The sequence below is a fragment of the Rhinatrema bivittatum genome, chromosome 3 (assembly GCF_901001135.1).
Source record: "Rhinatrema bivittatum chromosome 3, aRhiBiv1.1, whole genome shotgun sequence".
Taxonomy (NCBI): domain Eukaryota; kingdom Metazoa; phylum Chordata; class Amphibia; order Gymnophiona; family Rhinatrematidae; genus Rhinatrema; species Rhinatrema bivittatum.
Window position 1 is genome coordinate 144,781,062 of NC_042617.1, and position 26,334 is coordinate 144,807,395.

Genomic DNA, 26,334 nt, shown 5'->3' on the forward strand with positions numbered 1-26,334 from the left:
TTTTATGGTTTATTAGATTGGGCAGACCTTCCCTCTCTCCTCTGTGGAGCAATCTACGACGGGCCACAAGAGACACTTCATCCATTTTTGAATATTACATAGGAATCAGATTTATAACATATTTCCTTAGAAAAATGCCCCCACTATTTACAGGATTGTAATATGTTAAGTTCTGTAGAAATATAACATGCTATGCATAAGTATCTCAAGATGTATTTTATCACTATAAACGACTTGTCATTTTTAAAAAATAAATTGCAGGAGTCTGGTGCCCCGATCCTAACGGACGATGTCAGTCTTCAGGTGTTCATGGATCATTTGAAAAAGCTGGCTGTGTCAACTGCATCGTAAATCCCACCAGTGATGGGATGAAGAGCAAAGACTGTAGCTGGCTGCAGATTAATGATTTGCACCTAGCTGTTGGAATCCTTTATTGAGCCCTGTACCCACCATGTGCTGTCCATTATAACACAGCTGCATGTGTCAAATATTAATGGCCACCCTGCATAAAACTGTTACTTTTCTGTTGCATTATTAGGCTTTTTAAAAAATTCTTTTGAGCTGCCCCTTTCCTCTTTTGCTGCACCGCTGGGAGTAGCCATGTTTAGGTAAGAGTAAGGCAAGGCATGACCCACACATTCTTAATAGGTCCATATTGGTCATATCACAAAAGAATTCATACATTCTGCAGGGAAAGACATTTGCATGTGTGTCGTGTCATTTGTGGCTTTTCCCAACATGGCTGCTTCCAAGGCAAGTGAGAGTTGCGGGACCAGTGTTCTTCTCCCTGTGGCTATTTTCAAAACATTGTATAGGACGTGGTAGGTACAGAATTGTTTTAACACATTCCGTCCCTGATTCCTCCCATCCTCTTCCAGCATAACAGTTTACTATAAACTCAGTTCAGCACCTTTCACAAGCACTAACTTTATTTAACAAAATAAAACGGATTATAGTAAATCCCTTGGAAGAAAAGAGTCAATATGATTTTGAGCTGGCTGAGGGAAGGTACTAGTAAATTAGTGGTCTAACACACATAGCTGTTTTGAGAATGTTTAAAAACAGAGATCACAAAAACAAGTTCATAACTTCTTGCCCCACACTACAATTACACACACAAAGGATGAAACAATTTTGTGCAAATAAATTATGAATACAGAATGGTTTCCTGCCAAAGATTTTATTCTGGTTGATCACGGGTGAGGGTGGAAGTATTTCTATAACTTATCAGCGATTAAGCCACATGTTACTTGTGGAAACTCCTTTCACAAGTAAACCATGAAAATAAACCTGGCTTCTAATGGAGAATAATTAAGTAGTCTGTTTATCATATTTTAATATCTTAACATTTTGGGGGAAGAAAAAAATAGAAATGGACTTCCTGAGTAGCTGTTTCAGGCTCTCTTGGTTTGATTATAATCGGTACACTAGCCTTGTGAAAGTGGCCAATTCTCTGACATCGGTCACAGGTAATTGGCAAGAGATGATGTGTGAGGTTATTTGTAATCCTAAATCCGGAGCAGTTTTCAAAGTTCTGAAATCAAGCAAGTAGTCCTCAGCAGAAGGCATCTCTATAAATCAAATCTACCTTATTCCTGGACTACAGCAGTAGGTTTAAGGGGTTAATTTTTTTAGGTTTAGACATCTAAATTGGCTCCTTTTGAAAACTGTCTAGGTGTGAGCACCTAATTCAGAGGGCCCCAAACCAGGCTGCTTGCTTTGATTTCCACAGTGAATATGTATAAGGTATGTATGCATACATGGGAGGCAGTGCTTGCAAATAGAGCTCATTCATATTCAGTATGTAAATCCTGACACCCAGACCTGTTTTGGCCCTTAGGGTTGAGTTTGGGATGCCTGACCTAGTTTAAGAACCTAAATCCAAGCGAAGAAATTTCAGGCTTACATTGAGATGCATTTTCAGGCAAAAATTTTGCCTGAAAATGCCTGAAGTTCGTCTGAAAATTCCCTAAATTTAGGCCCTTAACATTTAGTTTTCTAAGTGATGTGCTGAGTGTTTTTTGAAATTGACCTCTGAGGGCCTTATTCAGAAAATGACTTTTTCCTGTTTTGTGACTATGGAAAAATAAATTATTAAATGAAACCCAAGGACCAGATGTATTAACGGGTATTTATTTACGAGCATTTCTATCCTGTGAATCCAAAAATACTTGTTCCTAATGGGTAACAGAATTGAAACTAAGATGAAGCAGTAAAATATTACAATAAAATAAGAAAAATAAATAAGAAAAAACCCAAACTCCCAAGCCTGTTCATCCAATGTGAAACCATATTCAGTATAGAATGGTCTGCACAAAAGCTTGTTGGAGGAAAAAAAGACAACTTTTTTCCTAGAAGCTAAATAATTGGATTCTTGATTAAGGTCTATGAGTAAAGAGCTCTATAATTACTGGACCCGCTATTGAAAAGGCTCGAGCACAAGTTTCTGATAAGCGAGCATAGCCCACCGAGGGAACAAAAAAGTGTTTAGTGTTCAAGAAGGAACATTATTCCTGAACCAGCTCTTTCAAGTAGTCAGGTCCAGACCCATGAATGGCCCTGAAAATGACGCCAGTGACCAAAACGAACTAGAGAGATATGATCTCTGAATCCACTCCCTGTAACAGTGCAAGCAGCTGCATTTTATATGAGTTGTAAAATTCGAAGCAAGGAAGCTGGAAGCGCAAGATAGTCTGTGTTACAGTAGTCGATCCCAGAAATCCCAAATGCTGAGATAATATTTCTAAAATCCTAAGATGACGACAATGATTGCAGATGCCTAACTAATTTCCATTACAAGCTACTGCCCTGACTTGAATTTTCGTAAAAAGATTTTGGTAAAACCAAACCCCTAGGTTATGAACTTTTAACTGAAGTGGAAGCAACCTCTTGACTAAGATTAAGCAGAGGATCTGGAAAGAGGGGACCAAACAAGCCATGAGGTTTCTGAGGTTCACAGTGAGACTATTCTATACCATCCAGCTGTTGTATTGCTGAAAGAAAGCAACAAATGTTGCAGCCGATGGATCATCTAGCTTGAAAAGAAAAAGCTAAATGCCATTGACATGTATTCTATAGCTCACCCCTAAAAAAAGCAAAAAATCACTAATAGACTATAAAAATTAAGCAGTATAGGCAAAAGCACCAAATCCTTGGGAATCCCACAAAAGCTTTTCAAGAACACTAATTACCCAATAAAACTTGTTGAGACCTGTAGCAAAACTGGAATTTTTAACTGTTGTTATTTGTCTGCCCTGTGAAACACCTTTTTTGTGGGAACTTTTTTAATGATGATTTTTAAGTTAAACAGGAAGCGATAGCATCACAACCCAATGTTCTGCAGTGCTGATAGCTAGAGTCAACAGGGTTAATCCCTGAAGCAGAACGAACTTCTGACACATATGGATTGATAAATGGGGCACCCATAGGCAATGAGGGAAGGGAGAGTGCCTTCCCTGGATGTATTAGGGTTCTTGATCTTTTCCTCACTTCAGTCAGCAACTCCTTGCTGCAAATTCAACACTGGGCCTGGGAGCTCAGGTTGCTGACAGACCTTGCAGCAGCTCTGCCTGCTCTCAGATGGGTTTCCTGTTACTGTGAAAATCCATGTGAGTTGTAAGGTGCCACTGTGCCTATGAGAGCTCCCAGGCCCTGTACAGAATTTTCTGCAAGGAGTGCTGCTGATGTGGGGATTGGACCACTGCAGGAAAAGTGTTGCCATAATGGGGCTATCTTGGCTAGCAGCATGGAAGTGGCAACACTCTAGAGTCTATAAAAATTTGGCACCAGAAGCAATTGCCCACATTGTCAATTCCAAAATCTGAGCCTGTGCTAATATCAGATGGTAAGAAAAGGCAGAATGCCAGTTGTTTGGCATGTTGCATTTTGACAACTATGCTGAGAGGGACAAATGGTGAGAGATAAAGCTGCCAGCTGAGAAAGAAAATTAGTTTCAGAGACAAGTTTGAGCTCTGAAGTCCAATGCTTATAAACTGCAACCAGGAAGAAAACCAGTGATCAGAATCTGAACTGTTCTTATCAGGGCTCCCACAGCTGACTGAGTAAATTGCAGTATTTAGCTCTGCAGACAAGTTAAATCAGTGTTTATGTAAAATTCCTTTTCTTTTTCTCTGTCTGTTGTAATGTAGTTTTATTTAAAATCTTTTATGTTCATTGTTCTGCCTTTTTAATAATAAAATTTTTAGTTTATTAGTGCTGTGTTTGTGACTGATTAGCAACTTAGATACATAAATTGTTGGGTCATTCCAGTGTTTTTGAATGTGTGGTTTATGAGTATTTTTCTAGGAACTGTGAAACCCCAGATTTGTTACATCGATGTTCCCCTTAACCCTACAGGGCATAGCTTGTGATTAGGGTACTTGTCCAGAGGCAAGCAGAAACCCAGTTGGTGGGAGAGAAGTTGCCAGAAGAGAGACATGTGGGCAGGTGCAGACAAAGCCTGAGCAGTGCTTACTGAGACCCTCAAGTGGCCAAAGTTAACCCCTAGTGGGTGTTAGGGATAGTGCAAGGGTATTATGTGACAGAGCAATCTGATAGAAAAGATTAAAAGCATTGTATTCGCTGTTGACAAGCAGGACAATAAAACAAGTGGGGTGACATCATCTGATAGTGCCGAGATGGAAAATCTCTCTCAGAGTTCAAAAAGACCAAGAAGATCTTTTTAAGCATGTATGAGGGTTCACACACAAGTTCCTCAGCTTTTATTTTGTCAAAATTTAATTTAGCCTCTGTGCTTTTCACAATGTCTGACATTAAACTTGGCTTAAAAAGGTATGCCCAATGTTCCTACAAGATATCCTTGTTGGACCACCACAACTGATGCCCAACCCATGTTAGGCCCATCCCATGACATTTCTAACGTGCTGCTTGTACTCTGATGTCTCCAAGAGTTATTTAATCCAGGGATTATAAACAGAAATAGTCCCATGGTTCTCCACAACCTTCTGGATTAAATGAAGAGGAAGCCAACACCTGAGGGACCAACATCTAAATCAAAAACGAAGAGTCCTCTCAAGCTGCATGCCAGGAAACGGAGAAAACTAACTCTGATATGACTGACCTATAGCCCTGCTCCAACATCAGCCTGCCAGTATTCTCCGTCTCCAGAAGATAGTGGACATGCATCTCCCTAGTAAGGATTGCCTGTGTTAAAAAAAAGAAAATAGAAGAAAAAAGGAAGAGGTTGAGCCTGGAGTGACACCAAGCTGGTCTCTCCCTCAGTTGAGCAGTCGTGCCTCAATGCCTGGCCAGGCTTAGGCTTAAAAAAAAAAAAAAAGAGTGTCTGAGGGCAAGGGAGAGCTCGGTGGTGAAGGCTTGTTCCCTCTCCTCCCATAGCCACTGGTGCAATCATGCTTTCAGCCAGGAAAGGGCCGAGCTCAGGTAAAAGAGAAAAAGGAAGGACGTGGTAGGCCTCCTTTTCTATACCAGGTCATTTCTCTCCATCAGCGCTAAACCTGCCCACCTTCACACCTCCGGGGAGGTTTAACGGGTTGGCAGATAGAACAGCATTCACTCCTAAGCCCTGCATCGTAGGCCTTGTCAGTCGGCCATGAGGTGGGCAGCTAGGCCACAGCAAAAGAAAATTGGTTCTTACCTGATAATTTTCGTTCCTGTAGTACCACGGATCAGTCCAGACTCCTGGGTTTTGCCCCCCCTCTAGCAGATGGAGACAGAAGTTTACAAACCAAAACTCCGCCTATATCTAGGCTGGTGCCACCTACAGTCTGGCAGTATTACTTAATGTCAAAGCAGAACAAATCAAGCAAACATCTCCAACTAACTATATAACAAGTAACATCGATACCGGTTCACAACCCCCCCAACAGGGAACAGAACCCGTGTCACCAATAACAGAAAAATACAGCAGCACATACTGACTGAAAACGCACAAACACACATACACTACTGCCTCTCCCGGCATCAGAAATACGACAGGGCTGGACTGATCAGTGGTACTACAGGAACGAAAATTATCAGGTAAGAACCAATTTTCTTTTCCCTGTACGTACCCGGATCAGTCCAGACTCCTGGGATGTACCAGAGCTTACCTTACTTGGGATGGGATCCGGAGAGGCCGGCTCTGAGCACTCCTTCCCCAAATCCCGCTGGTCCTGGAGCCTTGACATCCAGACGATAGTGCTGGCAAACGTATGCAAAGATTTCCATGTGGCCGCCCTACAAATCTCTTCTGTAGAAATATGGTGACATTCCACCCAGGACGTAGCCTGGGAGCGAGTAGAATGAGCTCGAAACCCCAACGGTAGAGACCGGCCCTGCATTAGATATGCCGAACTGATGGCCTCCTTCAACCAACGAGCAATGATAGCCATAGAAGCCGCATTACCCCGTCAAGGACCGCTCCAGAGAACGAATAGATGATCGGAGACCTGGAATGCATTGGTCACTTCCAAATAGCGTAGTAGCATTCACCTCGCATCCAATTTACGGATCCAAACCATCTAACTGCAAAAACAACAGCAGCTCGACTGTCTGATTCACATGAAATGACGAAACAACCTTGGGCAGAAAAGAGGGAACTGTAGGCAAGGACACTCCCGACTCTGAAATTCTCAAGAAAGGCTCTCGGCACGACAGAGCCTGAAGCTCGGAAATCCGCCGTGCCGAAACAATATCCACCAAAAACACCACCTTCAGAGTTAAATCTTTTAAAGTGACTTTGCGAATAGGCTCGAAAGGAGCGCCACACAACGCCTTAAGGACTACATTCAAATTCCAGGACGGACAGGGCTGACGAAACGGAGGGCGTAAATGCTTCGCCCCCCCTAAGGAAACGCACCACATCCGGATGAGCCGCCAACAACGCCCCCTGAATCTGCCCATGCAAGGAACCCAGTACCACTACTTGTACCCACAAGGAACTACACGAAAGACCCTTAGTCAAACCGTCCTGATGGAAAAGTAGGATATCTGACACGGCCGCTTGAGTTGGAACCACGTCGCAGGCAAGACACCATGATTCAAACACCTTCCAGACCCACAAATAAGATAAGGACGTAGACACTTTCCGGGAGCGTAGAAGGGTGGACACCACCACATCCGCATACCCCTTGGATCTCAACCTTTGCCTCTCAAAAGCCATGCCGCTAGACAAAAGAGAGTGACCTAGTCGAAACAAACGAGACCCTGGTGCAGGAGCACCTGCTGAACCGCTGCTTGACAGAGTGTCTCCGACTTGGCACGAATCAGCCAATCGTCTAAATATGGGTGCACCAGCAGACCTTCCCTGCGTAGTTGTGCTGCCACTACTACCATAATCTTGGTGAACGTTCGAGGCACAGTCGCAAGGCTGAATGGGAGCGCCTGAAACTGAAAATGCTGCCCAGCACTGCGAACGTGAGAAACTGCTGGTGCTCTGCCTGGATGCCTATGTGAAGATATGCTTCTGTGAGGTCCAGGGAGGCCAAAAACTCCCCCTGTCATATGGACACGATCACGGACCGCAAGCTTTCCATCCAAAAGCGAGGGATTTGCAGACATCTGTTGACCCTTTTGAGATCGAGGATAGGACGAAAAGTTCCTTCTTTCTTTGGCACTTCGAAGTAAATGGAATAACGGCCCCTGCGGAGCTCGTTGGGTGGTACTGGGAGATCTCGGAGCCGACCCAGTGTAGTCCGTACCGCCCGGCGTTTGTCTGAAAATCCGCAAGGCGATACCAGGAAACACTGGTGCGGCCGGCGTAAAAAGTCTAACGCGTAACCATGTCTTATCACATCTCGGACCCATTTATCCGACGTGATTCTGGTCCATTCCTCGTAAAACTGACTCAATCTGCCTCCAATTCTTGGTACGAAGGAATGGACTGGCCGCACATCATTGTGTAGGCTTAACCCCCTGCACATTCTGACCGGCTCCCGGATGACCGAGAGGTTCGAGGCCGGCGACCACCACGAAAACGAGAGCGAGAAGCCGGAACTCCTCTGGTCCTTGGTCTGTCCTCTGGTAACCGATGAACCTTATTCTCACCTAAAGATTCAATCAGATCTTCTAATTCCTTACCAAACAACAGCTTGCCCTTAAAGGGCAACGAACCCAACCGGGCTTTGGAGGTTACATCCGCCGACCAATGACAGAGCCACAGCAGACGCCTCACGGAAACCATCGTCCTGGCTGAGGTGCGAAGTAGATCATAAAAGGCGTCTGCACTATAGGCAATTATCGCTTCTAATCGCCCCGCCTGACGCGCCTCCTCAGGCGATAGAGATTCATTGGCCAAAAGTTGCTGTGCCCAGCGAAGGCCAGCCCATAAGGAAAAATTACTGCAAATTGCCGCACGAATTCCTAATGCCGAGACCTCAAAGATCCTCTTGAGCTGTATCTCCAGCTTCCTGTCCTGTAAGTCTTTAAGTGCGGTACCCCCGGTCACCAGGATGGTGGTCTTCTTTGTGACCGCCGCCACCGCCAAATCTATCTTAGGCATTAGCAATATCTCTAGGGCCTCCTCCAGCAAGGGATAGAGCTTATCCATCGCTTTTGCCACCTTCAGCCCCAAGTCAGGAGTATCCCACTCCTTAAAAAGCAAATCAGAGGCAGAAAAATGCAACTGAAAGGCTGAAGGAGGACCCCGAAGTCCCAAGACAACTGGGTCCGTTATTCCGAGCTGGGACTCCTCCTGCGGTACCTGAATCCCTAATTCTCCCAGAATTTCCAGGATAAGGGGCCCCAGCTCATCTTTTCGGAACAGCCTAATCACCTTCGGGTCATCCACCTCTGTCCCATGGGAACCACGGGGACCCTTGGACCCCTGGTCTCCGTCCCCATCAACCTCCCTTGGAGGCTAGGATGGGAGGTCCTGATCCCCTGTATGTTCCTCCGGCTCATCCGTATCCATTGAAGAATCTGGATCTCCCCTGGACATGAGGGGCCGGGACCTGGCCGGGCCTTCTGAAACTGGGACTGACTTAGACTGCTTCCCTGCTCTAGACCCCGAGTCCGGAGTGGGACTCGGGGTCTAGAGCGGGGAATAGACTTAGTTTTTGGGTACTTGCCAGGTTCTTATGGCACTTGTTTTAAGACTACAAGAAGCTGGGCTTTCAGATAAAACATTGGATTGGTTCACATCCTTTCTCACTAATAGATCATATATAGTCAAATTAGGAACAGCAGAATCCAAGGTAGTGGACCTCCAAACGGGAGTACCACAGGGTTCCTCCCTTTCGCCAACCCTATTTAATATTTACATGGCTCCACTCTGTAGATTTTTAGCAGGACTAGGTTTGGTATATTTTTTTGTTTGCTGACAATATCCAGATTTTGATGCCTATAAAAGATTCCTTAACAGCTACCTTAAAACTATGGGATATTTATCTCAAGTCAATAAAACAACTGTTGACACATATGTCGTTAGCACTGAACAACTCCAAAACAGAAATACTGTTTATCTGTAATAAGGTTACTGAGAAAATAAAAGCAGAGATTTCAACCCATTCCTCGGTACACAAGATTCTATATGACACTAGAGATTTAGGCATTATCCTGGATTCCGAACTGAATATGAAATCATCAATAAAGGCAATCATAAAAGATGGCTTCTATAAATTAAGGGTGCTAAGAAAATTGAAGCCATTATTACATACAAATGATTTTAGAATCGTGTTACAGGCCCTGATACTACCAAAAATAGATTACTGCAATGCCTTATTTCTTGGGGTCCCGTTATCAACTATTCGCCCGCTGCAATTATTGCAGAATGCTGCGGCCCGACTTTTCTCTAACACAAATAGATGTGATCATGTTTCTCCCGTATTGATGGAACTGCATTGGCTTCCTGTGCAGTTCCGTATTCATTACAAGTGTCTCACACTAATTCATAAGGCCGTATGTGGCTCTAATACTGAATGGCTGAATGCTTCATTACGCATTCATGTTCCGGCTCGGAATTTAAGATCACGTGGACAGGCACTACTTACAATTCCATCACCCAAATTAGCCCATTTGGGATCAGTGAGAGAGAGGTCATTGGCCCTGGCACGTCCTAAATTGTGGAATTCCCTCCCGGTAGACATTCTCTTAGAGGATAACATCAACAGTTTTAAGAAACTGATAAAGACCTGGTTATTTCAACAGGCGTTTACTCAAGGTAATTGATCGATTACCAGAAATATAAAGTTGAGGAGGGCTGAAGGAATAAGTACAACATCAAAATGGTTTCAAGGGTACATAAAGAGCAATAGGGATAAGGGAGGTTGGATAAGTTTAGTTAAGGGCTTGAACGTGGATGGGTTCTTATATACTTTTTAGAATTATTTTAAATTTAATTATATTTTTTAAGTGTTTTTTTTAGTGTTTAATTGTATATTTTATATTATTTTTCAGATTAATAGACTATTGAAAGTATGTAAAAGTTAAACTGACAAGTTGCTTATATATATTTTTGAATTTGCTACTGCAAACTCTATGAATGTAAACCGCCTTGACGTGTATTTGAAAGTCGGTATATAAAGTTGAATGAATGAATAAATAAATAAATAAATCCTCTGATTTTTTAGTGATATTTCCTACAAAATTACCAACAGGTGTTCAGGGGCTGTGATATACAAATCCCCTACCTGAATCTATGACATCTATTCAATGGTCAGTTAAACTCCCTAGGAATGTGCCATAAAACTGTTATTTATTTAAGAAGGCTTTACAAGTTTTTTTTGTAGCAAATTCTTCAATTACAATTGAAATTTTTATTTATACATGTTAGAAATAGATATATTTAGCTTTTTAAAAAATGTTGCCCAACAAACGTAAGCCCCTTGAACATTGTAGGCCCTAGCCAAATGGCCATGCTGGCACCTCCTCTCTCCTGGAGTGGCACTATAAGTAATAAACCCAAAGGGTTCATAAATATATCATTGATGTAACAACACCAGAGTCACATATGATCTTTAATGGTAAGGTATAAAACCATGTAATCTCAAAACCTCTTTCATTACCAGCATCCTGCAGCATCACTCTCTCCACAATTCTGGAATGCAAAGGCTTCTCATCATGCCAGAATGCACATTTTGCTCTGCATCTCACGTTTTATTGCAATATGCGCTGGGATAGGACAAGCCCACAGAAGGGATATCTCTTCTCTCCTTTCTGTTTCATTTTGAAATAGTAAATATGAAAAAAAAAGCCAACTTGCTTCAGATTTTCAGGACAGACCAGACCCAGTCCTGGTCAGACTTGCTTTGCTTAGGGAAATCGATAGGGACATCAGATCTGCAAATCCATGAAGGCAGTACAAAGCCTGGTTCAGCCTGTCCAGAAAATCTGGAGTCAGCTGGAAACCCGCTGCTATAGACTCTTTAGGTGAAGTTGCTTAGATTCCATCTAGACAGCTGGAGGCGTTTAAACGTCAGGTAGTGCCGGGCGGAAGCTTGTTTCCTCTCTGGCAGTGCCGTGCTCTCCTTAGGTACACATCACAAGTAGGGAGGGCTGTCCTAGAACGTCATCTTTGCTTTTTTTTTTTTTCCCTCTGTTGGCATTGGCAGAAGCTTCGAGTCTCCGCATTGGCTGACCTGGAGCACGCCTACTGCAGAGCCGGAAGTCGGCGAGTGCCAGCGCGGAGAGAGGAAGCGTTCTCCTAGGCGCCGGGCGCTGCAAAGATGCTGCGGATTTCAGTACCGGAGAGCCAGGTATCAAGGGGGTGGACGATTTGGTTGCTTTCATGCCGGTGGTTGCCGGGATTGCTTGTGTCCCGAGACGGGGGGGGCGGAGTTTTGACTCAGCCTTGTGTTTCATCCGGTTTCAGTGCCCCTTCATAGAGCTTGTATGTGCTTTCGAGTGGGCAACCTTTTAACATCCAGCTTTCTGAGGAAGTCTTTCTCTGTGGATTATAGCTATAAAAAAAAAAAAAAAAGCAAGCATAAAAATGTTTTCTCTCACTCTCCTCTAGCCTAGCTAAAAGTATGTGGGCTGTGGAACCCCAGGCTGGGTAAAATGTGGGTAGTTTTTAGCCCTTTTACCTGGGTAAATAAATGGTTTTTGAAATGTGCTGTTGACATATTGAGGACATTCGATAGTACTTTTTATTTTATTTTATGTATCATGTTACCACCATGGTTATAACACGATTTGTGTTCTTAGACCCTTTGGTAGGTGTTAAAGCTGCATCTTCTTGGTCATTAACTTCATAAGAACATAAGAAATTGCCATTCTCGGTCAGACCAAGGGTCCATCAAGCCCAGCATCCTGTTTCCAAAAGAGGCCAAAACCAGGCCACAAGAACCTGGCAATTACCCAAACACTAAGAAGATCCCATGCTACTGATTCAATCAATAGCAGTGGCTATTCCTTAAGTAAAATTGATTAATAGCCATTAATGGACTTCTCCTCCAAGAACTTATCCAAACCTTTTTTGAACCCAGCTACACTAACTGCACTAATCACATCCTCTGGCAACAAATTCCAGAGCTTTATTATGCGTTGAGTGAGAGAGAATTTTCTCCGATTAGTCTTAAATGGGCTACTTGCTAACTTCATGGAATGCCCCCTAGTCCTTCTATTATTCGAAAGTGAAAATAACCGAGTCACATCTACTCATTCAACACCTCTCATGATCTTAAAGACCTCTATCATATCCCCCTTCAGCTGTCTCTTCTCCAAGCTGAACAGCCCTAACCTCTTCAGCCTTTCCTCATAGGGAAGCTGTGCCATCCCCTTTATCATTTTGGTTGCCCTTCTCTGTACCTTCTCCATCGCAGCTATATCTTTTATGAGAAGCGGTGACCAGAATTGTACACAGTATTCAAGGTGTGGTCTCACCATGGAGCGATATAGAGGCATTATGACATTTTCCGTTCTATTAACCATTCCCTTCCTAATAATTCCTAACATTCTATTTGCTTTTTTGACTGCTGCAGCATGCTGAGCCGACGATTTTAAAGTATTATCCACTATGATGCCTAGATCTTTTTCCTGGGTGGTAGCTCCTAATATGGAACCCAACATCGTGTAACTACAGCAAGGGTTATTTTTCCCTATATGCAACACCTTGCACTTGTCCAAATTAAATTTCATTTGCCATTTGGATGCTCAATCTTCAAGTCTTGCAAGGTCCTCCTGTAATGTATCACAGTCTACTTGTGATTTAACTACTCTGAATAATTTTGTATCATCCGCATATTTGATAACCTCACTCGTCGTATTCCTTTCCAGATCATTTATATATATATTGAAAAGCACCGGTCCAAGTATAGATTCCTGAGGCACTCCACTGTTTACCCTTTTCCACTGAGAAAATTGACCATTTAATCCTACTCTCTGTTTCCTGTCTTTTAACCATCTTGTAATCCACGAAAGGATATCGCCTCCTATCCCATGACTTATTAGTTTTCGTAGAAGCCTCTCATGAGGGACTTTGTCAATCGCCTTCTGAAAATCCAAATACACTACATCTACTGGTTCACCTTTATCCACATGTTTATTAACCCCCTTCAAAAAAATGAAGCAGATTTGTTATGCAAGACTTCCCTTGGGTAAATCCATGTTGACTATGTTCCATTAAATCATGTCTTTCTATATGCTCTACGATTTTGATCTTGAGAATAGTTTCCACTATTTTTCCCGGCACTGAAGTCAGGCTCACTGGTCTACAGTTACCCAAATCGCCCCTGGAGCCTTTTTTAAATATTGGGGTTACATTGGCCAGTCTTCAGGTACAATGGATGATTTTAATGATAGGTTACAAATTTTAACTAATAGATCAGAAATTTCATTTTTTAGTTCCTTCAGAACCCTAGGATGCATACCATCCGGTCCAGGTGATTTGCTACTCTTTAGTTTGTCAATCTGGCCTACTACATCTTCCAGGTTCACAGTGATTTCGTTCAGTTCGTCTGACTCATCACCCCTGAAAACCATCTCCGGAACTGGTATCTCCCCAACATCCTCATTAGTAAACACGGAAGCAAAGAATTCATTTAGTCTTTCTGCAATGGCCTTATCTTCCCTAAGAGCCCCTTTAACTCCTCTGTCATCTAATGGTCCAACCGACTCCCTCACAGGTTTCTTGCTTTGGATATATTTAAAAATGTTTTTATTATGAGTTTTTGCTTGGCAACCAAATGCAAACCCAGCAATCTCTGGTCTCCTGCAGTAATTCAGCTTCTTTCTCCAAAGATTGCCATGTCTTAGCATTTAATATGCATGCAAAGCTCCTTAAAGCTCTATATTTTAAAAGGAGAATGGATGGACAACATTGGAGGCGGTCAACACAAATGTAAAAACTTGAAAAATAAAGGCTTGTGTATATTAAGTTTACTGCCCTGAATACTGGTTGCATTTACCAGTTCCCCACTCCTGCCACAGGAACTGCTCTGTCTTATTTTCCAGGACAAAGAAACAGGCACACTGAGATCCTGTCTGGATGAAAGCGGCTACATAAATGCCATTTGCTTTATTTTAACTCGGTCCCCTACTTTCCTTAACTGAACACTAGCTCCATACAATTCCTTTAACACTGCACCACTCAGCTGTTTTGGCAGCGGGGAAAGCCCACCTATTTGGACCCTGCCACAGAGCTGGGGGGGGGGGCATACAACTACACACAGGTTTCAAACTTTTGCCACTGGCACCCCTCACCTTTACCACCTCCTCCTGCCTGAGGATTGGCCTCTTGCACAGCCTCAAAATAAGCACTAGAATGAAAAAGATCCAGCATAGCAAATCTTGGAGGTGGCGTATAAGATCAGCAGCAGGAAGCCCCCGGCCCCTATGGTTTGAGTCTGCTTGCTGAGTTGCTGTGTCACCAGAGAAAGAGATGCAGCCATAGATAGGCTCCTGCTACTTGTGCTGCTGTTCCAGTTGTGTAGCCAAACCAGCCTGCCAGGTTTTCCCCATTGGGTGAGAGATAGATGCCCAATGCAGGAGACTTGGCAGGCCTATTTCTCATGACACATGACCTTGCAAACTGGTGCTTTATTTATTTATTTATTTTATTTATTTATTTATTATTTTTGTTATACCGAGTTTCATGACAGATATCACATCGACCCGGTTTACAATTAACAATGTGTGTAAAGCATAGCGTAACGTATATTCCCAATAAACTGTGAAACTTTAAATACAGTGTATCAATACCGTGTGTGAGAAAGTTACAATAAAACAGGGAAAATTAACTTGGAGCTGGAATAGGGGGAAAATTGAACAATGCAATATATACATTTCTTCCAATTAATGAAATAGTATAGTAGAGTAAATAAATAAGCCTATGTGGATACATGTGATGGTACATAAATAAGAGACGGTAAAATAAGTGATCAAGGGAATAAATAAGACACAGTAGTGCCTGGAAAGATATGATAATAAAATGAAACAGTAGTGAGTAACCAAGAGAATAAATAAATAAGACACAGTAGTGCAAGGTAATGATATGATAATACTCAGCAGGTAAAGACGATAGTCCTCAGCAGGTAAAGATGAGTATAAGTTTATGGTAGGTGGATTCTTGATTAGATCCAGTTATTGTAAACAAGTTTATGAAGATGAGTAAGGGTTTTATTCAAGGCTTGGAAATGCTTTTTTAAAAAGCCAAGTTTTAAGTCTTTTCTTTAAGTCTTTCTTTAAATCAGAATTCTACTAGGAAGGACTTTAGCAAGGAAATCTGATGCTCCTTACCAAATCCAGGAAATATTATGCACTGACAAAACATGGGAGTGAAAATGGAGTAAATTATTTATTTGCACTGATTTCTATCCTTTCCAAATGAACTGAAAGAGATGAAATATAAAGAAAGAGTTTGTTTCCCTCAGAAGGTACATTACTGCCTGATGTAAATCTCTTGAGCATGTCAGTAATATTGAAAGGGGGTGGGTGGCAGTAATCAGTTGCTCCAGGGGAGATGGGGGCGTTTGTGTGTCTGAGTTATTCTTCTGGTGAGGAAGGTGTATTAGTCAGGGGTTTCTGAATATGTAGGTGAGTTCCTCTTGGGGGGGGGGGGGATGGAATGTGCGAGGAAGGTGTGACAATTGCTTATTACCACTACACCCTCCATTACCTCAGGTGCAGGTTATAAGCCCTTTGGGGCAGGGACCTACCAACTGTACTTGATTTTATAGCTCACCTAGAGCTCATATTATATTATAAACTAAAGTTAAGATGTTAAAGCATCCTCAAAATATAGGTTTTTACACTGAATTTGAATTGGCCAGGAAAGAGCATGATGCACCAACTCAGGAAGTACATAAGAACATGCCATACTGGGTCAGACCAAGGGTCCATCAAGCCCAGCATCCTGTTTCCAACAGTGGCCAACGCAGGCCATAAGAACCTGGCAAGTTCCCAAAAACTAAGTCTATTCCATGTTACCATTGCTAATGGCAGTGGCTATTCTCTAAGTGAACTTAATAGCAGGTAATGGACTTCTCCTCCAAGAACTTATTCAATCCTTTTTTAAACACAGCTATACTAACTGCACTAACCACATTCTCTGGCAACAATTTCCAGAGTTTAATTGTGCGTTGAGTAAAAAAGAACTTTCTCCGATTAGTTTTAAATGTGCCACATGCTAACTTCATGGAGTGCCCCCTAGTCTTTCTACTATCCGAAAGAGTAAATAACCGATTCACATCTACCCATTCTAGACCTCTCATGATTTTAAACACCTCTATCATATCCCCCCTCAGTCGTCTCTTCTCCAAGCTGAAAAGTCCTAACCTCTTTAGTCTTTCCTCATAGGGAAGTTGTTCCATTCCCCTTATCATTTTGGTAGCCCTTCTCTGTACCTTCTCCATCGCAATTATATCTTTTTTGAGATGCGGCGACCAGAATTGTACACAGTATTCAAGGTGCAGTCTCACCATGGAGCGATACAGAGGCATTATGACATTTTCCGTTTTATTCATCATTCCTTGATGTGTGCAAGGTAGAAAACACATTCAGAAATTGGGGGTGGGGCACGGAGTTGAGACAGGGCAGAGGGTATGTGCCAAAACTTTCCCACCTAAAATGTGTTCCCCCTTGGCAGCTCTGCAGTAAGCCACAAAATGGTGACATAGGCAGATAAGAACAAACAAAAAAGGTCAGGCATTTTCCAAGGATCTAAAATGTGTGCAAATAAGACTGAATTTCAAGGTATTTCTTTGCAGGAAGATGACTGGTTAAATGACTTTATTGGTTGTCTCAATATGCACCTGTCCACATATTTCAAATATGCAGTTTATTCACCTATCTTATTATATACACTTATATTTCAATATTGCTTCCTTTACTAGCTACAACCGATCTAGATAAGCAATTATCCATTCATTTGCTCATTAATATAGATATAGCTGCTCATATTTAAAACCTACCCAACTAGACACTAGCATGTTTCTCTGAGATGACAATTCCTGGAAGGAGAGCAAGCCAGAGAAAAGTGAATTCTTTGTTGCTAAGGCTTCACCTGAACTTAGAGAGTCATAGATGACCAGCCATGGATTGTACATAAAGGCGTATTTATGGACATATTTTTTAAAATCCAAAAGTGTAAGCGTAAGTCCAAACCTTTCCCCAACTCCACCTCCAGTAACACCTCTGCTCAATCCAGGTAAACTTACACATACCCTGGACATACGCATATAAGTTTACCTGCATATCAGAGGGGGCACTTTTACAAATGCCCACGTCTGTAGGTAAAGCACTGTTTCACCCACAGAAATGCTTTTGAAAATTACCCTCCATAATGCTAACAAACTGTGCTTACAAACAATGAAGCTCTTCAGCTCTCACTTCCCTTCCTCCGACCAGCCCCCTCCCTCAGTGTTTCTTTGCTTCTAAGATGGCACCTCTTCCAGCAAGCCTGCTGCTAGATTGGCTGAGCACCCAGGCACATATGCATATATTCCTAGGTAAAGGGCTGCTGTCAATGCCAACTCAGAAACTAGGAGTCGTGAAGGGGTGCAGGGAGCCCAGCAAGTAATGGGTTGCTAATTTATGTGTAAAAAATACTTCTAAATTAATAAAGAGTTTTAAAAATCCAAGCAGTCCTCAAAAAGTAGCACATCTCTGGACTGCTCGAGCACAAGTAGCTGTGCCACTATTTTGCGCTCCACTAATCTTCCATAAATCAGTGGTTTACAAACATGGGGGTTGCAGCCCTGTTTGTGATACTCCTGCTCCATGAGGGCGTGCCTCAAGGTGAGCTGTCCAGGCAATAAGCATAATAGGCGAAAGTCCAACCATCAAAGATATAGGATCAATGCAAGGAGGAAGGACACGAAAGTTCAGCAGTGTCCATAGAGTTCAAATACAAGATTTTTATTAAATTGTGTACAAGCAAGCAGAGAGTTCAGTTGTCAGCATCAAGCCAAAAAGGTTATGTCAATAGATTCACGGTCCCCAGACAAGGGCCGAGTTTAGAAGAGAGTGCGTCGGGAGGGAACCTACAATTAGTTCAGAAATCATCTAAACCAGGGGTCAGGAACCTTTTTGGCTGAGAGAGCCATGAACGCCACATATTTTAAAATGTAATTCCGTGAGAGCCATACAAGACCTACCAAATTAATTTACTACAACCTCCTACTCTCCTGACGCCCCCCCAAGACCTGCCAAATTAATTTACTACAACCCCCCACCCTCCTGACCCCCCCCCCCAAGACCTGCCAAAAGTCCCTGGTGGTCCAGCAGGGGTCCAGGGCTCGCAGACAAATCTTTAATAAAAAAGTAAAAATCTTAACAAAACCCCACACCCTCCTGACGCCCCCAAGACCTTCAAAATTAATTTACTACACCCCCCTCCTAAACCCCCCCCCCCCCAAGACCTGCCAAAAGTCCCTGGTGGTCCAGCGGGGGTCCAGGAGTGGTCCGGGAGCGATCTCCTGGACTTGGGCTGTCGGCTGCCAGTAGTCAAGATGGCTGTGCCGACGGCCCTTTGCCCTTACTATGTCACAGGGGCTACCGCCGCGATTGGTCGACCCCAGTGACATAGTGAGGGCAAAGGGCCGTCGGCGCCATTTTGACTACTGGCAGCCGACAGCCCAAGTCCAGGAGATCGCTCCTGGACTCCCGCTGGACCACCAGGGACTTTTGGCAGGTCTTGGGGGGGGGGGGGGATTAGGAGGGGGGTTGTAGTAAATTAATTTTGGAGGTCTTGGGGGGGGGGGGGTCTGTCTCTCTAGCCACTGCTGTAGGGACCCGCCTAAGACCTGCCAGAACCCAAGGACTCAACCTTGAGGGGGGGGGGGGGTGGAGGTGGCTGGTATAGGTGAAGCTCCAGACTGTCCTGCTACAGGGCGTATTTGCCAGCTCCCAGCATAGGCTTACAAGTCTGCGTCAGCCTCGCTGCAGCACCAAGGGCACATACACACGTTACCCTTCATACTTATCTAGTCAGATTTTCAGTGTTGCCACAATGAATATGCATGAGAGAGATTTACATACCCGAGGTCTCCAATGCATGCAAATCTATCTCATCATTATTCATTATGGATATCCTGAAAACCTGGCTGGTTAGGTGTGACTCCAGGAGAGAGCTGGGAAATACTGCGTTACTAAACCAATGCTAATAATACAGCTGAAATGAGGAGAGAAAATAGCAGATACAGAAAGATTAGAATAGTGCAGAGGTTCCCAAACCTGTCCTAGGGAAGCACCAACCAGGCAGGTTTTCAGGATATGTGCAATGAATATGCATGAGAGAGCTGCATATGCAAATCTGTCTCATGCATATTCGTTATAGATATCCTGAAAACTCGACTGCCTGGGGGAATTCCTTTACCTTCCTTTTACTTTTCATCCGTTTGTATTTTAACACATTATGAGGTGTTTGAGCTAGATTTTGTGTTGCCTGCATGTAAGGCATCAGAATTTACTGAACGTTAGACCATTTGGGTCTCTCCCTGTCGGCCTTAAGAGCATTACAGATAATTCAGAGCTCTGCAGTGCAAGTGTTGACCAGTACAGTTTGAAATGGACACATTTTCCCTGGTCTGCATTATTCCCACTGGCTTCCTGTACCATGGAGAATAAAATTCAAAATTCTAACTCTGCTACATAAGGCACTCAGCGGTGCCAGAGATCCATCGGCCGACCAGGGACCCAAGGTCGGCTGGTCGTCGTTTATTAGATGCGCCGTGTACCTGCCAAATAAGACTCTCAGAACATCGCGAGACAATCCTTGAAGTAGCAGACCCCAGTTTTGGAATGCTCCCCTGAGCCGCTTTGAAAGGAAACCAACTTCGCTAATTAAAAAAAAACCAAAAAAAAACCCTTTTTCCCCTTCACGGGTGTGATGTGAAGAAAGGGTAATGGGATGAGTAATATGGATAGGTTTCTCAATTGCCATCAATATCTGGTACTCCTTAGTGGATGTCTTTCCAGAATGTTAGGTTAGAGGTGGAAGGCATCTTAATATCTGAATATCCTGCAGGGTTGTCTCTTTGTACCTTGCTGAATGTTGGTTTTTTTTTTTTTTTTTAAATGTATGTTTTGCTGTCAGTCGCTTATAACAAGGGGTAGTGTAGCCCACAAACATTTTAATAAGTGAAACAATTAGGAGAAGGTGATTTAGTGGACTTTTAACCTGTCTAAAAAGAATGGAAGTCCTAATTATAATATGTTAAATTTGAAGCTAGTACTTGGTACATATTCAGATTATGAGGCCGCTCGGGAACAGGGAAATACCTACAGTCTCTGAATGTCATCCACTTCGAAGTGGCTGACTAGTCACAAAAGGTGAAGTTAGAAATAGGGACCTTCATTTTCAGTTTTTATTTTATTTTTCCTGGGAATTTATCAGCGTTTATTACAACATGAACAAAAATGGGAGAAATGGGTAGGAGAAAATGACTTGTCATTTTTCCAGGTTGTAATAACATTATATTTTTCCAGGAGAAACCCCCCTGAAAATGAAGGTTCTGAAATATAAACTAAAAAAAATAGCTATGCCTCTTCTTTTACCTTGCCTCCCCTCCACTTTATGCATACCTTCTCCTGGGGCTCGTTCCTATCCACATGGCTCTCACCACCTGGGCATATCTTCCAGATTTCTCTAATCTGCTCGCTCACAATCTAATCTGATAGCACTGCACCCTTTTTTTAACCTCTTAAACAGAGGCTTATCCAATTGTTGGACACAGAAGAAACTTGTAGAGACTCATTTCAGCAAATGCGAGAGCAGTGGGAATTACCTGCTAGTCAAGTTTTTGCCCATCTACATGCTAGGCATTATGCCATCAACGTTATGAAGGGGGTCCCTGGATAGTATATTACTTTCTCAGGTGAAGAGGAGACCTTTTCTGAGACCACTTCTAAATGTAATAAAGTCCCAATTTGGGTTCTTACTCTACCGAAGCATATGGATAATTTGCATGTGGGAAAATTAGCACAGTTGTGGCATGTCAATCTGGGGTGCGATATTGGGGAAGTAGAACTTGGCTTTTACTAAGATTTACCAGTATTTGTTACCTGCTAATTTATGGGAGATAAAATTCAAACTGTGCATCGTATCAGAGATAAGGGGGTTCGGATGCATCTATTTATGTCTCAAATGTCAAATGTCTATGCTCACAGAATGTAAAAAATTGCAGGAGTACTGGATAAAGTATATGATCTGACCAGGAAATATCTAGGGGGGGGGGGGGGGTGATCCCATGAGATGGTAAAATATTCTATTTGCATTTATTTTGTAAGGGACTCAGATTGCCTAGAGGAGGACATAAAATGTTTAGCCACAGCGCTTGGGTTGGCATAATGCTGAGTCGCCCTCTTTTTTGGAGCATGGAGGACTGCATTGTAACGTACTGACCTCTTTCAGAAGATAAAACGGAAGGAGATGACCAGCAAGAGAACTTTGATGCAGTAGACAGGGTATTTTTAATCTGTGGGAGAATGTACTGAAAATAGACTATTGATAAACTCAACTCGTAAAACTACTGTTGGGTTTGTCTGTTGCTCCAGCTATCCTTTGCCATGAAGAATATCAGGTGCTTATCAGATGGTTGAGTATATTTCCTCCTTTTCAATTTCTAGACTGAGCTGAGGAACCAAGCTTTGTGTGGAGATAGGCCCTGGGATAGAGGTGGAGGGTATGTGACTTTTCTACTTTTCAAATTTGGCCACTGATTTGGGCATAGCTCAGGAAAGGGGCAAAATTGATAGCTTGCCCCTGGAAAATACATGGGATACAACTTCAATACATCCTATCTGAGCATTGGGTACAATGGTCTTTAATTGGGAAGATTGGAGTGTCAGTAGCTCCTTGGTTACTGATTGAAACATATGTGTGGTCATAGAAATGATTGTGATTGTTCATATTATGTAACATTTTTTAAGAAATTGTTCTCCTTACATTCTCTTGCCTTTCAGTTTGGAATTATCACTAGCCCTAAGCCCGATTAATATTGACCATGCACACTGGAAGTGAGGCGCAATTTGAGTATCTGAAAATGGACAGAAGGGATATGTTGGTTTTCTGAATGATTGACTCTGCTATGTTTTTGTATTCCTGAATATATTTCCAGATTGGTTACATATGCAACGCTTCAAATATGCCTTTTTAGTTACAACAGTTTGTACATCCACTGGTAATATTGCATAAAAAAAATTGAACGGAGGCTGTCTAGGATGCCACACTTTCTACTGATTCCAGTTTAATTCATCGATAGTGTGGCAGCTGCTAAAGGCACGTTCATGTAGCTCAACAGGCTGCTAAAGAAGCATGTGGTGGTGCGATCTGCAGGAAGGACCGCTCGCCAGCTGAATGAGCAAGCTTGCTGATGAGTGTCTCAACCAAGAAAATACTGACCTTGGACCTCCACGGTAAATTCATCCCCTGCTGGTGGTGATTGGTGAGGAAAGCCTGGATGCGCTCGCACAGAAGAAGTAATGCTGTGGTGAAGCCTTCCTTGCGTATGCCTACAATAGGCCTTGCTCCGTGCCCAGCGTATACAGGGAGGAAATACAGAGCAGCTGTTAATATAAAATATCTAAGCCTTAGCTGGAAAAGAAAAATTGCCTCATAGTATTTTGTCTTGCTAGGGATAATCTGCGTGTTTCTTCACAGAATAAGCTTTTTCTTATTTGTTATTTTTAGGGGTCAATCCATCTTTTTCGAAAGCCACAAAGATCGTTATTTGGCAAAGTAGCTCAGGAATTTAGGCTGGTAGCAGCTGACCAGAGGGTAAGTTTTTTGTTTTGGTTTTCTTTTTTAATTACATGTAGTCAATGATCCCTGTTTTTTATGATAGAGTTTTCAAAATTCTGCAGCAATTTGTATAATTTTGCAGAACATTTCACCTCTCACTATGCCAAGAAGTCAATTTTTTACAATAACATTTAAACTATATACAAATACAAAATGTCCCATGTACAAAAATCAACTAGTCATTAAGCTAAGACATATAAGTCTTTTTTGTTTTGGATTGAAATACAGTGCAACCATCTTTTTCTTTTTATATATCGTATATAATTTTTTTTTTTTTTTTTTTTTAGAAAGTCCTTTCTTTTTGACTATATGAGCTTATGTATCTTCAGCATCAGCAGAGTTTTTCATGTTATTAATTGAAATTCATGCCCTCTCTGCCAGCTGTGATACAGCAGCAGTTGCAGACTTCCAAAATACATCCAAGTCTTTGTTAGTTGGTATATGGTTGGCCTCGTATGCAGGTGCAAGATCCCTTGTATAAAGATGACATTTTCTAAAGGAACATAGCTCCATTCAGAAATTATATTGAAATTGTCTTTGGTTTACTTTAAAAGAGATCTTTGAGGGATCAAACGCTGACTGCTTGCTCTCTCCATTCCAACCTTGCCACTCCCTTCCTGTTCTTTTCAGGAAAGGAGGGGAGGGACTGGATTAAAGAGCAGTTGGCTTGGCTCTTGTTTGCTCCAGCCTCAGTCTCACTCTTCCCTTTCTGTCCATGCAAGCCATCTGGGAGGGGAAGAGCTGGAATATGAAGCAGAGATAATAGTTGGAGGGGACTGAGGCAGAAGATTGTTGAATCAGCCTTTCAGGCACTGTAACTTCCTTCTGATGATTGAATGAGCATGGGGGAGCTTCAGTTTTGTTGATTGTGTGGAAAGGTTGTAAATTTATGCAGCAACAGACTAATTATGCAGTTTCTCCAGTAGAACCATGGGAGCACTGAATAAAACTAAACTAAGCAATAGTGTTAGCCCGAGGAATCAAAAGAACAGTATTATTTGTGAATGGAGCTCTGATCCATGCGGAATGCCTCTGACCCATCAACTCAACGCTGGGAAATGCATAGCTGTGCAAATCAATGAAAAGATAGCTCAGGTTTATTGTAGTTTACTCTTAATTCCAAGACAGATAAGAAATAATTGAAGAGGCTCTTTTTTAACTTTGATGAAGAAATATTGTCAGAATTCAGGTGTTTGCTGTAGATAGGTGGAAGGTCTCTCCTAAGTGGACCACAGGTTTTAGACCACAGTGCACTGCAAGTCAGCTTATCATGAAGAAGCCGCTGTATTGCAGTTGAAAGCATTCATTATGTTCTAGTAGCAGTAGTCGATATCCTCATCAGCAGCATATTTGTGACTTCCCACAGTGAAGATGACATGCCAACATCACGTTCGGCTGTTCACCCCAAAATGGTTATTCCCAGCAGCAGCAGATAAACCATCTCGCGGCTTGCTCGGGTGTTATATCAGTCGGGGTGGGGGTGGGGGAGGGGGTACCTTCCTTAGTCTGTACAACAGGGGTTTGAAATTCATTAGAAAAAAATGTTACTTGAAGTGTGCTAGGTGGGGAGGCTACTCCTTCTGCCCCTCTGATGTTACACTCAGCTGCATTTCTGCTGTCTCCTTTTGCGTTCCCTCTTGCCCATTCGATCCCTCAGTTCCCGTACGCTTTTCCGCACTCCCTGTTTGCCTCTCCAATCCGAGTTGCCGTTCTCTCACTCAGCCCCCCCGAATCACTGCTCTTTCTTTGTCCCCATCAGCCTCCACTCAGTCCACCAGTCCTTGTCCTTCTCCTCTTTGCAGTCTCTGTTCTCCTCTTCCTCCCTACCTGGGGCACCTCTCCCGCTAGTAGGACAGTGGTGCCAGCAACTTGGCTGGCGCTCTCTCACCTTCAGGCTGATGCAATGCCATGCACTGTCCCCAGCGCAAGGCTCAACATGCGATTTGGATGCGCATTTTGGACGTGCGTCTATAACCCCCCCCCCCATGCAAAACGGGATTAGCACGTCCAAAACGCGCGTCCAATCGGGCGCATAGGTAATAGCGCTCATCACAGGTAAATTCATGTTGCTGAGACTATTACCTATTTCCCCCAGATTACAAAAAAAAAATGTGCGTCCAATGCGCACGTTTTAACCCGCAAAACTTAACGCGTGCCCGGAGCTGGCAATAATTCTTGAGGAGCACAAAAAAATTACAGAAAAGCAGAATATACTGCTTTTCTGTTCCTTTTTTCAGTTCCTCTGAAATATTACATCAGAGGAACCAAAATAGGAGAATTAAAAAAGAAAAAAAAAGTGTGCTGGCAGTCAGGTTAGGAAAATGGAGGCTTAATTTTATGAGCGTCTGTTTTCCTAACCTGTGCACAGCCACCTCTCCTGGCTGCCCGCTGCTGAGGAGGCATTAGGGGTGCACAGGTTCCCCTAGCGCCTCCTTTTTATTGAGGTACCCAATTTACATATTAAATTGGGTGCCCAGGAGAGGTGGATCGGCACGTGTTAAGGGAGCGGGCACTCAATCATGCGTGCTCATTTAACGCGCACCGATTACTGCATTGGCTTATCTCTGAGCTCCTCCTGCCTCCCTCCCTCCTTCTAATTGATCCTCAGTTTACCCCCTCCCTTCTCACTTTACTGTTACCAGAAGCACAGCTGACAAGTACAGCTGACGTCTTGCTTCCATTCCTGGCTCTGCATGGCTCTCAGAGTGTGAGCTGTGCAGTGCCCAAACTACTACTACTACTACTTCTTAACATTTTCCCACTGTTCTCAGTGTCTTTTGTGAGAATAACACATGAGAATGGGCACTATATGGCAGTGGCAAGGTGAGGAGAAGAGCAGAGGCCCACTTGCTCTATGTTTGACAGCCCTGCTGATCTGAATTTTGAGCACGAGTGTTAATCTTTAGTTACATTGTGTAGGTGGTTTGCAAACATGTTCATTCTTGATCCATTCAAAAATTATAATGTAATCAAATGACCTATTTCAAAGTATAATCTATCTGCACTATAAGATGGAACATCTGGGGTGGTTCTTTTTACTGTCTAATGCTGCAAATTCCCGAATATTTAGATAATCGTCTCTGCAGTGGTGGCCCATACGCAAAACATAGTGAATGATTTTCAGTCTGAATCTTTTATATATATATACAAGCCGTTAAGCCCGTTAAAACGGGCTACATCCCTCTGTCTCTCACCTC

The 26,334-nt window shown here is 42.9% G+C and overlaps 2 protein-coding genes across 3 annotated transcripts in view; both read left to right on the forward strand.

The window, feature by feature from the left end:
* Positions 1–2,109, forward strand: part of SEC23B (SEC23 homolog B, coat complex II component) — a 34,412-nt gene extending 32,303 nt beyond the window's left edge. For both annotated transcript variants that reach the window (XM_029593777.1, XM_029593776.1), the window contains exon 20: positions 262–2,109. In XM_029593777.1, the coding sequence (XP_029449637.1) occupies positions 262–351 (90 nt within the window). In that variant the 3' untranslated portion in view covers positions 352–2,109. The remainder of the gene's footprint in view (positions 1–261) is intronic.
* Positions 2,110–11,519: 9,410 nt separating this feature from the next.
* Positions 11,520–26,334, forward strand: part of SLC30A6 (solute carrier family 30 member 6) — a 94,880-nt gene continuing 80,065 nt past the window's right edge. Inside the window, exons 1-2 of the mRNA XM_029593780.1 lie at positions 11,520–11,651; positions 23,027–23,113. Coding sequence (XP_029449640.1) covers positions 11,622–11,651; positions 23,027–23,113 — 117 coding nt within the window. The 5' untranslated portion in view covers positions 11,520–11,621. The remainder of the gene's footprint in view (positions 11,652–23,026; positions 23,114–26,334) is intronic.